A 14,054-nucleotide genomic window follows, 5' to 3' on the forward strand; every position below is an offset into this window, starting at 1 on the left:
TGAGCTAACTTGTGGTCAACAAGGCACACCAAGTTTTTACTGTGGCATCAGCCTTATTTAACCAGTTATAAGTGATATTTATATTATTTACACTCCAGCGCTTTTATTTTGAATCTGAAAAAATTGTTGAGGAGACAACCAGAGGGAAAGCTGGAATGAGTGGAGTAGTCCTGGAAAAGACCACCATGTAAATGACAAAAATGTGTAACGCATAACAATTGAGGCATAAGCCTAGCTTTCTGGCTAGTTTCTCTGCTTTTACGCTGAAGTTGACCTGCTACTTTGAGTTTAAGTATGAATGTTAATCACATGTTTATGTTCACATCTTCGTCAGCTGGCTTCACAAGACCGTAGCGTTCATCCGTCACCTCTGGGACACTTCACCGCACGTTCCAGAGAACCTTAATTGAACAAAATCACGCACTTTAAAAAAGGATTTCGAGGAAATATAACTGTGGTTGATGTGGAATAAAACTTGTTTTCAAGGAGCACAAATAATATTAGCTGTGGGAGAAAGGTTTTGATCGTTCGTAGCCAGAATCACCAGGTCAGCTGGCATACACAAATAAGCTCTGCCTCCAACTGCTAAATAAATCACTGCCCCTTATATGTGATTGGCTACTTATCAAACTTCAAACTGATTGAATTGCACCAGGTCACTGATAAACACATTCTGTAATTGACTTTAGCTGTATTGTGATTATTCTGACCAATGCAGAAAGTTACGTCTATGTTAAAGAGGTACAGTAATACCTCGCCTTACGTCGTTTCGTGTTGCGTCGATTTCGACTTTACGTCGGTTTTTTTGTTAAATATATATGGAAAAATACAATTCGTCTTCAGTCGGCTGACGCGACTTTGTCGGTCAGCTGAAAATATTAAAAATTGTTAAAAACTTAAAAATCACTTAAAGTGTAAAACCAAATAAAAATAAACGTTAAAATATTGAAAATAAAATATTGTAATCTATAAAATCAATTAAAAGCTTAAAAATAAAAAAGAATTGTTTTACTTACCTGCCATTTTTTGGATTTTTTTTTTTGTTTTTTCTTTACTATTAATTGAAGTGTATACACTTAAGGGGGATCCTTACTAGGGGTTTATAGGGGGTCTAAATCAGTTTTTTAGGGGTTATTTTGTTTTCCGTCGTTTTTCGACTTAAATCGCACCCTTTGGAGCCAATTAACGACGTAGGGTGAGGTATTACTGTACTTGTAAGTGAGAGGAAGAATTAACAAACTTTAGCGATACTTTCACAGACGCTGTTCAAGGCAGTGACTTCTCGAATTTGCTCTCGGTTTTGTGGAGCTGTATTACTCTGCGAAGTAGCTATATCTATCTGCAGAAATGTCCACAACTGAGACCAATTTTAGACTCGTCGCAGCTTTACCACAGATTATTTTCCCCGAGTTGTTTTAAAACGCGTTTAAGCGTAGCACAGCACGGCGCTTCCTGTGGCGCTTCCTGTTTCGTTCCTCTTCGTTTCCTGTTTTCCCATTCGGTTTTCCCCTTCAACGTCGTCATTCCTTCTCTGCTCCTTTCTCACTACCCATCAGATTCTTCCTCTTCAACGGTTCATCCGTGGGCCGCACGCGATCGGCGCCTGTCCGTAAAGCGGAGAGTTTACCCGATTCGGTGCGAAGACGTAGCCACGATGACTGCACCTCCAGGGCTTTTTTTTTTAAGGGGCTGCTTTCACATCTCTTCAGTCTTTGCATTCGAACTGTCATTTGTGTGCATTTTTTTTTTTTTTTTTCTCCCAGTGGAAAAATTGGATAAAAAGATTTGATTTTTATTAATCGCTGGGAAAAAAAAAAAAAAAAACATGGAACGGCTGTTTCCATATTCTAAAAATGGCAGCAGTAAGTATTTGATCTTTCGGCACGCCGCAGCGACATGGACAGATTAGACAGCCTAACATTTTTGTGAGGGGTAATTGGGAATCCTTGCTGGGTTCCAGCTCCGTGCGGCTTATTTTTAGGACGGCTCCCTGCGCGGGGCTTCCCACGGAGCGCTTCGCGCTGGTACAAGAAAGGCGACAAAAGGGAAAAATAGATGAAACCCCGAACAGGGTCATGCAGCGTTAGATGGCTACTACGGCAAACCGGTAGAGTCCCACTGTTTCCCTTAGGCCCGCTGCTGTATTGCGGTGCACGTTACGAGAAACCCTAAGCTGTGAGAAAGTGGGCATGCACATGGCTGAGCGAAAAAGCACATTCCCTCACTTGGGTCACTAAATGGAATGTGTTGTTGTGTGGGAAACATCACCCAGTGCGCATTTCTCCATGAAGTGTGTTTTTTTTTTTTTTTTTTTCTTCTTCAGGGGTTTTGTTTTTTTTTTTATATACTTAATTGTTCAGTCAGTGGTTTATTTTAAGCCGGTTGTCGTAATACGGGTCACGTGGTGCGTCCTTCATGCGGCACGGCCGATCGACGCTCCGTGTCCTGCAGGGTGCTCTGGGCACCTGACTCCGCGGGAAAAGATCACGCCTGTGTCCGATCCGCACCAGCCTACGGGGAGAAATGATAAATTCCCACGACTCTATCATGATGCCCATTCTAGTTGTAGGCATCATCACTGAATGGATTATCACAGCAGACAATGGCTGGATGTGGGACGAAGGGATGGATGAAGAATATGAGAAAGAAGTTGACCGTTCCTCTGCGCAAGCTGAGAGATTTGGAGGATGGTGAACATCCTCATTGGACACAAAGACAGCTGAGGAACCTTACGCAGAAGGCATCGGCGCCGATACACTGATTAGTTTCTACGGATAAACTCAAAGCTGGCCGGGGAGTTACTTTTCACTTACTTTGCACCCAGCCGCTCTTGGCACAAACACGGCGTCCTGATTGATGGGAGCCGTCCGAATCCAGCGCTTTCCCAGAGCGGTGGGAAAACCCTGCGCTTGTGCAGCGCGCTCCCTCCAACGCCCGCGACAGTCCTGATTTATTCCACACTGCTTCCCGCTATTGGGTTTTATTAGATGTGCATCCAGGCCCTGTGGAGTCCCTGTTGTACACAGAGACCAAAATTAGATTCAAGATTCCCACAACCCTGCATTAATGCTGACCGTGTGCACTGCATGCTCAAACATGTGAAACAGTTGGTCTCGGTAAGAAAAGCAGGAAAAAAGCAAAGCGTCTGATGCATAAAAGGAAATGTGTTCTGCACTGATACTCCCCAGGAGGGAAAGATGGGAAGAAGATCCATGCATTCTGAGATCTTGACCCTAGTTCGGGTCCCAGAGCATCTCTGATTTCCCCCTCCGGTCCAAATTGGTTCCTCCGTATGCAGAGGCACAACAACAAATGGGAGAAAACAAGAGGGATGAACATGATGAAAATGACCCCTCTGACACTCGTTCAGCGAGTAGCAATGCATGCTAATCTTCAATTAATACCTCTCAAACGCCCTCTGAGTCTTCCAGAGCGGTAATTAATTAAAGCCCTGGTTGATTGCTGGGTCTTCCGGGGGGCTGACGGAATGCGAAAACACGGTACTGTTGCGCAGCGCTGCGGGACTGGCCCGCTTGTGGGATCGGCGAGTCGCTCAAGGCGCGGCTCGGCTTAGCTGGTCAAAAGCGACGTGTTGAAGACCGCGTCTGCGTCCGCTTCAGATGATCTGAGACGGCATTTTACAAGAACCAGTCAAAAGTTTGAGCACACCCGGGCATCACCTTGAAGGGACAATCTGGACAGAAGGGTAATCGCAAAGCAACACAGAGGTGGGCTACTGAGCTGAGAAGGCACGGTGCCTGTTCTCACGCGACTTAACGGAATGAATTGTGAATAAAAACTAGTCTCCAGCTAGTGTGCTTACACTTCAGACTCGTACCGTTTATGAGACACCTGCACGGCCCAGGACAACTGACGCACGGCAAACCGGCAACACCGGGTTCAGTTTCACGCAAACGTACTGCAGGAGAGGCATTTACGAGGCCGTTCTGAGCGCCGCTGGGAAATCGTCGTTTTTTTTTTTTTTTTTTTGGTCCCGTCCATTTTGGTGCAGATGTGCAAAACTGACGTGCTGTCTAGGTGTACTTAAAAAATGGAGCGTCTCGGAGAAGTGCGTGTAAGTTGCGTCGTCCGCCTCTGCATCGAACCGATGGATAGTGGTCACCACCACCTTTGGACTTAAAGGATCAATCTCCCTTCATGCTGTAGAACCTAAAGGCAAGATACTTACCCTAAACCACTCTGGTAAAAATGACCCTGCTGTTAGACATGAGAGGCTGCTTAGGAAAAGTGTCTACTAAAATATAATGCCAAGTTTATTGGTTTACAGGTGATATCCTCTATTCAGCCTTATGGGCAGCAGGTGGCATAGTGATTAAAGTTGCCGCTTTGCACTCAAAGGGCTAAAGTTTGGACCCTGCTGTAGTACCATTGAGTAAGGTACATACCCTGAAGTGATACAGTAAAAATGACCAGGCTGTATAATTGGCTGAATTATTATATGTTGCTTTAGAGCGAAGCAGGAACTAAATTAATATATAATTATACTAAGGGGGAGCCTGTGGCAAATGATAGTTATGGAGTTGGGGGGCATTGACAACTGGTCCCAGTTCGCAACCTAAATGAAAAGTGTCTCTTGTTAACCTTTAACCCTTAATATGCCACAGTTACAAGGATTGAATGGTTAGCGACATCTGTCCCTGATGTAAAATGTACTGAAAGTGTCACTTTGCTGTTGACGGAGAGTGTTAAGGACACAGAATGCATCCAGTACGGTTGGAGGCGACAAAGACCGAAGCCAGAGACAATGAAATACTCTGGGGGTGTCAGTGTGCATTAAGTACAGCTGTAGGCAGCAGTTCCAGAAAGTTCTGACTCAGTGTCGTAATAAGTGTGCGGTCCTTGATCACCGTGATTAGATTCCCTGGAGTTGCCACGCCGTATTTGATTATACACCGCGAGCACAATCGCACGGCTTATGATTTATTAAATTAAGTCAGTCATTGTAGCCCAGAATCGGTTCTCTTTTGGAGGGAGCGGCCTCTTTAAAATAGTTAAGGCTTGGTCTCCTCCCCTCTGGCAGCCACAGCCCTCCCCTATGTGTCCTCCCACTCTTCCGAAACTGGGTGATCGCACGCATGGGACCGCATGTGTTAATGTGACCAGCAAGAGAGCGGACGCGAGTCTCCTTCCCCGGCGACGTTCGTCCATCCGTCCGTCCACCGACGCTAATGGACCGCGGTGTGTTCCCTCAGGGGCAGGGGGAGACCTCGACCAGGGGGACGGCCATGGAGGGCGACTGCCTCAGCTGCGTGAAGTACCTCATGTTCGTCTTCAACTTCTTCATCTTCGTGAGTACCGCGTGCCTCCGCCGCCGCTCTCGCCGAAGTAAGCCCGTCCCGCGGCCCGAATCCTAGGAGCCCGGCTGCCCTACAAAGCAGCGCTCGAGAACCTTCGTGTAGGGTTTGCATGGTCCGAGTCCAACCCCCATCCCTCCAAGCCTTTGAACCAAAGCGCATATTTCTTTACCCTCTGGTTTAAAGCAGAATTTGACATTTAAAGGCTCGGCTTAGGGTTCCATCCTATCGCGATGCTCAGGTGGGCTCTGGCGCGATCGCTCCGAGGTCGCCGGGCGTGAGCAGCATCAGCCCCGCTCTCGCTTTCAAAAAGAGCACGCAGTCCAGCTTGAAAACTTTGCATTGCACGAAAAATCCAACCGCCGTTCGTACTATTCCGAGAAAAACCCACGTCGACGATGGTGCGTGACAGCGGTGGAAAGAGTTAAATTTTTGTCTGTTCGTCGCTGTCTCTCCTTCGGCCGACTACAGAATTTCATCGGCGGATTTTTTTTCAGCGTAGTTCTGTTACGGTGCTGCTGCCATTTAACTCGAAAGATGCTGGAATGACTATGGCACAGGAGGCAGGTGGCACTAGAGGTGTTCAGAATGGCACTGTGGGCTATTCTGAGTTACGATCGGGGAATCGCAGCTCCACAGGTAATCTCTGCAACTGGGAACTCTGAGATATTCATTAGGTTCAGCGATCCATCAGTAGACAATTCAGAGCTATTATGGTGTGAAATTGTGTTTACGCTCCCGAGTAAGTAACTCGACAGCGTCAGGAAATCCACGCTATCTTACATGTACACACACAAAATACTTGGGAGCGAGCAAATTTACATCGTCACATGTTTACCGACTAGTGTACTGGAGCACCGGGTAGTGCAGTAGTGGAGCTGTCACCTCGCAGTTGAAGGAAACGGGTTCAAGTGTCTTCTGCCGCCGTAGGGCCCTTCATCGGGAGATTTACCCGGAATTGAAAGTAAAAATTACCCAGCTGTATAGTGAATTGTTTAAGTAGCTTAATGTAAAAGCCAGACATTATAAGGAGTCAGATAAACAGAAGGTAATAAGGGGCGGCACAGCAAGCAGCACTGCTGTCTCACAGCGCCTGGGTGGTGCGAGAAGACGTGGGTTCGATCCCCGCTCTGTCTGCGTGGAGTTTGCATGTTCTTCCTGTGGGTTTCCTCCGGGCGCCCTGGTTTCCTCCCACAGTCCAAAGACATGCTGTTCAGCTTCACCCGGAGTGTGTGAGTTCCGCTGATGTATGGATGAGTGACCCAGTGTAAGTAGTGTATCTAGCAGTGTAAGTCACCGCGGTGAATAAGGTGTGTGGGCTGGTAACACTACATAGAGTTCATTGGAAGTAAGTCGCTTTGGACAAAAACATCTGCTAAATAAATAAATGTAAATAACACAACAAAAAAGTTATGTCAGTTTTTAAAGTTGACTGACTACAAGAATACCACTAGTTCTTCCATAGTATCAGTTTTAGTTTGGTACTTTACAGCCGCTGCAATGTTCTAGAAGGCATCAGAACATTCTAGAAAGTACCAAACCTTTCTAGAAAGCATAAGATCCGAAAAGGTCCTTGGATCCCGGTGTTAAAATTTCCTAATTTCAAGAACGTGGCATATTGTTCCAAAAACTGACCTATAGAATGAACTAACATGAAAAAATATGCTTAATCTAACAAAACTGAATGGAAAATGCAATAAAATCGGTATAGTAAAATTCATTACATTGTGTAAGAAAAGTGTTGTTCAACCAGTGGTGCTCCTGCTAGACCCGGACATGTGTCCCTGCGCGGGATGGTAGCTGATGTCGAACCTCCTCCCCCACAGCTGGGTGGCTCCTTCCTTCTCGGGGTGGGAACCTGGGTGCTGGTGGACCCCACGGGCGTGCGGGAGATCGTGGCGGCCAACCCGCTCCTCTTCGCCGGCATCTACGCCGTGCTGGCCATGGGTGCCATGCTGTTCCTGCTGGGCTTCCTGGGCTGCTGCGGAGCGGTGCGCGAGAACAAGTGTCTGCTGCTGTCCGTGAGTGCGCGCTCCGTCGGCCGAAAAGCATTTCGTGGAACCTCCTGGGGTTTTTACTTATTTATTAAGTGTATAATCTCGGTTTTCGGAGGGATTTGTGTGGAAATTTGGAGGGAAAAAGCGGCATTCCATGAATCTTTTATCCCGATCGGAGTGGGTACAGGCAGGCAGGCCATTAACTACTGCCCCCTTCTCCTCTTGTGCAGTTCTTCATGCTCATACTCGTCATATTCCTGGCAGAGCTGGCCGCGGCCATACTGGCCTTCATATTCCGTGAGCACGTGAGTGGCCTTGTGGGCGCAGTGTTTCTTCCACGGTTGTGTATTTCCCAGAGTGTGTGACAAGTGTGTATTTGCACAGCTGACCCGGGAATACTTCACCAAGGAGCTGAAGAGGCACTACCAGGGCTACAACAACAGCCACGTCTTCACGTCCACCTGGAACGCCATCATGACCACGGTAATGTCAATCAAAACGTGTTAAGCGTTGCAAATGGAGATAAACTGTGGGTAAAGACCGAGACGCTGAGGATGCGAAGGCTTCGCTGTGGTCAGGGATACGTGCATCATGATAAATTGAAGGATCGTTAGTATCCGGACACAAACCTTTTAGTAGTGAGTGACAGCAGGTCTCTCTCTCTCTCTCTCTCTCTCTCTCTCTCTCTCTCTCTCTCTCTCTCTCTCAGTTTGAGTGCTGCGGGGTTAACAGCCCTGAGGACTTTGAGGGCAGCCGCTTCAGAGTCCTCCACCCCGACGATATGGTTCCCGAGGCCTGTTGCCAGAGGAACAGTAACAGTAACCCCGGAGACATGGGATACATTAATAAGGAGGAGTGTCTGATGGGCAGGATGTTGTTCCGCAACAACAAGGTGAGATTTTCCAAAAATTAAACTAAAAGCACAGACCCCATGTAAAGAAAAGCCTGCAAGCAGAGAAACAAATGTCAGAATTTAGGCGATTCTTTTCTACTTTACATCACATAGCCGATCTCATGCAGGTTCCCAGTTACTCGCAAATGTCAGAGGCGACATTTATGTGTTGTTGTTGTTGTTTATAAATTTCTCCCTAGAGACTCAGTGTTAGGTCTGTATATTAAGCTGCTTACAAAGATTCACCTGTTTATACAGCTGGGTTGTTTCCACTGTAATGAACCATAGTGAGATCAGCACTCTCACTTGCACTCGGGGCTGTCGACATGATGAGGAAGACATGTAGCTGAAACGCATCTGTGGTTTAAGTCATTTAATTGTGGCTTTACGGGCGGCACGGTGGCACCGCGAGTAGCGCTACTGTCTCACAGCACCTAGGTGGTGCGAGAGAATGTGGGTTCGATCCTTGCTCAGTCTGTGTGGAGTTTGCATGTTCTCTCTGTGTCTGTGTGGGTTTTCTCCCGGTGCTCTGGTTTCTGCCCACAGTCCAAAGACATGCTCTTCAGGTTCCCCCATAGTGTGTGAGTGTCACAGAGAGAGTGTGCTCCACTGATGTATGGATGAGTGACCCAGCGTAAGTAGCGTCTCTAGTAGTGTAGGTCACCTTGGTGAATAAGGTGTGTGGGCTCGTAACTACATAGAATTCATTGGGAGTCACTTTGGAGAAAAGTGTCTGCTAGATAAATAAATGTAATTCCACTTGTAATAAACAAACAGTCACATCTGAGAACACTGGCCTACTAACACTTAATTTCAGCTCTTTTGGAGGATTCAGCACCAGTTGGAAAAACCTTTTCCTGGACCCGCTGGCGACCACATATTACATTTTCTCATTTTACTGTATCAATTGACACTAAGTACCTTGATCAAGGGTGCTATAGCAGGAGGTGGAATTCAAACCTAGCACCTCTGATTGTAAGGCAACAGCTGTAACCACTACGCCACCCGCTGCGTTTTCCTGTGGCACTGAACGCAGGTGACCAAGACCCCACTGTCTTCCCATCTTATAGAGAGACACTGTTTGCAAGGCTGATTTTACCCACTCTGTACCACAGCATCCCTGAAATCTACAACAATAACCCTAACCCTGAAAGAATTGTTAAACAAAAAGAAAGCAGCATTTCATCACTGGGGAGAAGAGCGATGTGGAGGAGGTATGAAAGAAGATGAAAAAGAAGATTAAGGAGGAAGAGCTGAAATACATAAAGGCTAATGAGGAGAACACGGGGATGGAGCGTTCGACATGGGATGTTGTTAAATTTATGGCGGCTCCTAAGAGACCAGGGAGTGGGGGAAGTACCGCTCTGGTTATCGCAAGTAACACTTTAGGTAAGGGGCCCTATGTAAGACCCTTGTAGCCTCAAGGATGCAAATCGTGCCTTAATGAGGACCGAGTCAACATTTCTATATGAAATTTCGAAAATTTAAATCCTTAAATGCTATACAGCACTGCTAAGATAATTTTTGAAGGACTTGCATCAGATCTTTGACTGGATATGGTTATAATTATTCATTTGTAAACTTTTGGAGCATATAAAAATTTTAGCTCTTTTAATCGAAAATAAATTTGCGCTTAGTGCCACGTTTCCGTGCCACGAATGTGCAGGCAGCGCCGTAAATAAGGTCACTAGCGGAACCAGTAGAGCGTGGTTTGATGGTGAGCACGAGTGGATAGACTAACACTTAAGTCCAAGTGCAGCCGTGCGTTATTAAAAATACCGGTTCCATTTCCATTGGATTTATAATGTGGGACACATGGATCCCGTGACTGACAGGACTGATTGGTGCGCCGTGCGCTATACACTTAATATGAACGTCACTATATAAAAGCAAAAGGCCCTGGGGTGCTGAATAATTTAAGCGTAGTCAGCCTACTGCTGTCAGGAAAAAAATCTTTGGGAAATTATGTGGGTAATTCATATTTATTTATATATTGAGGTTAGCAAAGATGATACAGAAGAAATTTCCCATGTGCCTCATCCTAATAGGGGGGGGTGTCCTAGTGCAGTTCTGTCATTCACATGGACGAAAAAAAAAAGTATGATTTTTATGATTCTCATTGCTTTACATGTTTGCTCACTCATGGCAGCAGGGAATGTAAAAATTAAGGAAAAAGTCCATTGAAATAAGAATAAAGAAACTATAATTGAGGAACTTGAGGATTTGTTTTTCCGTCTCTGTCTATTCTCGTGTGAAACGTGCTGCCAAATGCATTGTCTACCCTGAATAATACATCTTCTTTAGGGAAATGTATTTCTCGAGTTGTACGTAAGTTGTAGGAAAGGTGTACGACGGCTGCATTTTATCACCATATTTATTCAATCCGTATGCTGAAACCATATTTCGAAAGGCTACTTCAGAAGAAGATAACATTGGAATACGTATAGGCGGAAGACCGATAAACGGTCTGAGGTATGCCGATGACACAACATCGCTGACTGAATCAAAGGAAGACATGGAGCGTTTGTTGAAGAAACTCGGGGAAGAAAGTCGAAGGATGGGATTAGAACTGAACATGAAGAAAACCAAGATCATGTCAGCTGATAACGTTGATAAATTCGAGCTTGATAGAGAAGAAATTGAGATCGTTTCTAGTACGAATCTTTTGGGAGCGCTTGCGAACACCGATTCGACCAGCACTCGGGAAATATTACGTCGTTTGGCATTGGGCAAGTCGACCATGAAGTCGCTAGACGGAATCTTCAAAAGCAAGGACATCAGACTGCAGACAAAGTTAAGGCTAGCTCGGACTCTCATATTCTCAGTTGACTAGCGCAAAACCGAGCCCTTTTTAATTCATTGGTCTATCAAGTCACCAAGACTCGAACCCGAGTTGATGGCACATGACATGACGTGACACGTAAGGATAGATAGCAAGGATAACGTCAGCCAGGCGGGTGGAGGTCTTACGGATGTACGAGCGCCATTATGAAGGTACTGGTGTGGTAAAAGACTTCAAACATCTCATCCACACAAGCGGTCATGGGTAACTTAGGGCAGCAGGTGACACACTGCTTGGAGCTGCTGCCTCACAGTGCAAGAGCCCTGGTCTGAATCCCATGTCCTACTGTAATTCCCTTAATCAAGGCAATAACCGTGAATTGTTCCAGTACAAGCGAACCAGCTGTTTAAATCGTTAAATAACTGTGCGTCCCTTCCTAGAAAAGCATCAGCTGAATAAATAAACCCGCGTCTTAATGATACAGAACGCTGCTGCACGAGTTGTGTTTGACTTTCCGAAGCGTTCCCAGGTATCCTCTCTACTCATTTCTGGCTTCCTGTAGTTGCCCAGATCAAATTTAAAACCCTGGTTATGGCCTACAAATACATCAATACAAGTTCTCCCAGCTATTTACAAGACTTGATCAACCGCTACACCCCAGCCAGACCCCTTCGCTCGTCTGCTTGTGCTTGCTTGGTGGTCCCGCACATGGAGGTTCTCGGTTCTGGCTCCGTTGTGGTGGAACGACCTCCCCCTCTCACTCAGAACTGCTGAATCCTTGTTCACATTTAAAGAGGACCTGAAAACTCACCTTGTCCAGACTCACTTTGCCCATCATCTCTTAAGTTCACGTAAGGTGTAAATGTTCACGCATCGTAACTTTATGATCCTGCCCAGATAAACCTTTACACAGCCGCTACTACAGAAATGTTTGTATCTCAAAAAAAAAGAAAAAACTGTAAGAAGGTGATCAGAATTCGTCTATTCTGAGTTTTATACAGCTACTCACGCGGTGAATATCGATGCATAAAGTGGAAAGAGACAAACTAAGTTTACTTAAGAATCACATGTCTGCAACTATGTCCCTCTCTCTCCCCTAATGCAATGCACAGATTGTATTTTCTCTGAGATGTACGTCGCTTTGGAGAAAAGCGTCTGCTAAATGATTAAATGTAAATGTAATGACCTTTAACTGTCTATTTGTTACTGATTTTGTTTGGGCATAATTGTGCACCTTTTACGCGTCCTGTTGAGCTGCTGTGCGCGTGTGTTTCCCTGCGTGATTATTAATAAAGTATCATCCTATCCATTCGCTGTCCTACTCATACTCGTGCATACGTGTCCTTGTGTACGGACAGGGCTGCTACTCGGCAGCGGTGGACTACTTCGAGATGTACATCTACCTGACAGGAGCGCTGGCCATCGTGGTTTTAACTATTGAGGTAAGGACATCTGCTTTGACGAATCTCAGGGTGTCATCAGCTTCGAACCTTGTGGTCCCCCAGCCTGGCTGACAATGAATGAATGAGTTTGAAAGTGTCGTTTAGATGCAGTAAAATTGAGCACTTAGCTGTAATATGGAAGCTCCACAGATACGGCCTTGATACTCCCATGCAGTGGGGCACAGCGCCATCCTGCGGACAGTCCTGCAGCGTCTATTTAATAGGACTTTTATTCCCTGCATGCATTACAAGTGTCTTACAGTATATATGTGTCTTATACACTCACCTCTTGTATAATTGTGGAAACTCAATTTATTTAAAATATATTTTGCATTTAGAAAACAGTCAGCTAATGCCTGCCTCCCCCCTTGTTTCTGTCCCCAGCTCTTCGCCATGGTATTTGCGATGTGTTTGTTCAGAGGACTTCAGTAGATGTGGTCAGCCGGAGATTTAAAAAGTCCAGTTGCTTGTGAAAGAAAATGTAATTTTTTTTCCTTTTTTTTTTTTTTTTTTTTTTTTTTACTGCCCTAATTGGAGGAACTGTAATAACCAAAGGACTCGTACTCCGCAGCAGGGCATTTGGTGCATTGAGTCCGCCATAAAAACAACGAAGAAATTTTTGGAAATGTAGGGTGAAGCTGATGGTACGTCTATGAAGGGAAGTGACCACAGGAGGCCTACTGCTGCATTTCTGGAGGTGGGGAACGAAGACACACTGCACTGACTTTTGGACGGAGATTATTTCTAATATTTATGCTGAGGGAGTTAACTGTATAGATGTGTTCCAAGTATTTCTTAACTTGTATACCTTTTACGCTCCTACACACTCGCACCAGATTCACACTTTTTTGGCATTGTTCAGTTGATTGTCTGTATATAAGATGGAATGAATGTATGTGTGTTCTGTGTATGTGCTTGTTTTGTTATGAGCTTGGGAACTAAATTCTGTTTTATAATGGTGTAGTGACATGCATTACCATATCATTCACCTGTGGTTTCTTGAATTGTACTGATGTACATCTGTATTAGAATCCATAAGGGATATTAAAACATTTCAAAAGTTTTATTTGCACCGCCTCTTTGTGTTATCGCAATAAAACAAATGTGAAGAGCAATATGCACTTTCAATGATTCAATCACCTAGCTATATCATAAAAGATATTTCCCTTGATGTAAAAATGAAAAAGCTGCAAGTATAAAAACCAGGTAAAGTATGAGATATCTTTTCTGTGTTAGTCTCTACATTTGTATCTTGTTTAGATTATTTTCGAAAAATTGTGGAAAATTTCCCCCAGCTAACACATACTTTGTTCAAGTTTTATCCTTTATCTCCCTTTATCTGGTCCAGATTTGCTCATGGAAATGGACAGAATGTTGAAACCAAATTATTAATTATAATAATACTTTTTTTGGGGGGGGGGGACATGGTGGTGCAGGGGGCTTAACTGGGCCCTGATCTCTGTTGGGTCTGGGGTTCAAGTCCCGCTTGGGGTGCCTTGCAATGGACTGGCGTCCCGTCCTGGGTGTGTCCCCTCCCCCTCCGGCCTTGTAGCTTGTGTTGCCGGGTTAGGCTCCAGCTCACCATCATGGGGCTCAGTGATCTATCTATCTATCTATCTATCCATC

At 45.3% G+C, this 14,054-nt stretch overlaps 1 protein-coding gene across 6 annotated transcripts in view; it reads left to right on the top strand.

Moving 5' to 3' along the window:
• Positions 1-13,474, top strand: part of LOC108934526 (tetraspanin-18-like) — a 37,953-nt gene extending 24,479 nt beyond the window's left edge. For 4 of the 6 annotated variants that reach the window (XM_029256042.1, XM_018752424.2, XM_029256043.1 and 1 more), the window contains 7 exons: positions 5,214-5,309; positions 7,142-7,336; positions 7,543-7,617; positions 7,697-7,795; positions 8,022-8,204; positions 12,345-12,428; positions 12,813-13,474. In XM_029256042.1, the coding sequence (XP_029111875.1) occupies positions 5,214-5,309; positions 7,142-7,336; positions 7,543-7,617; positions 7,697-7,795; positions 8,022-8,204; positions 12,345-12,428; positions 12,813-12,860 (780 nt within the window). In that variant the 3' untranslated portion in view covers positions 12,861-13,474. Of the gene's footprint in view, positions 1-5,129; positions 5,310-7,141; positions 7,337-7,542; positions 7,618-7,696; positions 7,796-8,021; positions 8,205-12,344; positions 12,429-12,812 lie in introns of those variants that run through there. The other 2 variants (XM_018752423.2, XM_018752425.2) reach the window with 2 other exon arrangements.
• Positions 13,475-14,054: the final 580 nt, after the last annotated feature.

This window comes from Scleropages formosus, chromosome 11 (genome assembly GCF_900964775.1).
Source record: "Scleropages formosus chromosome 11, fSclFor1.1, whole genome shotgun sequence".
In the NCBI taxonomy this organism is placed as follows: Eukaryota; Metazoa; Chordata; class Actinopteri; order Osteoglossiformes; family Osteoglossidae; genus Scleropages; species Scleropages formosus.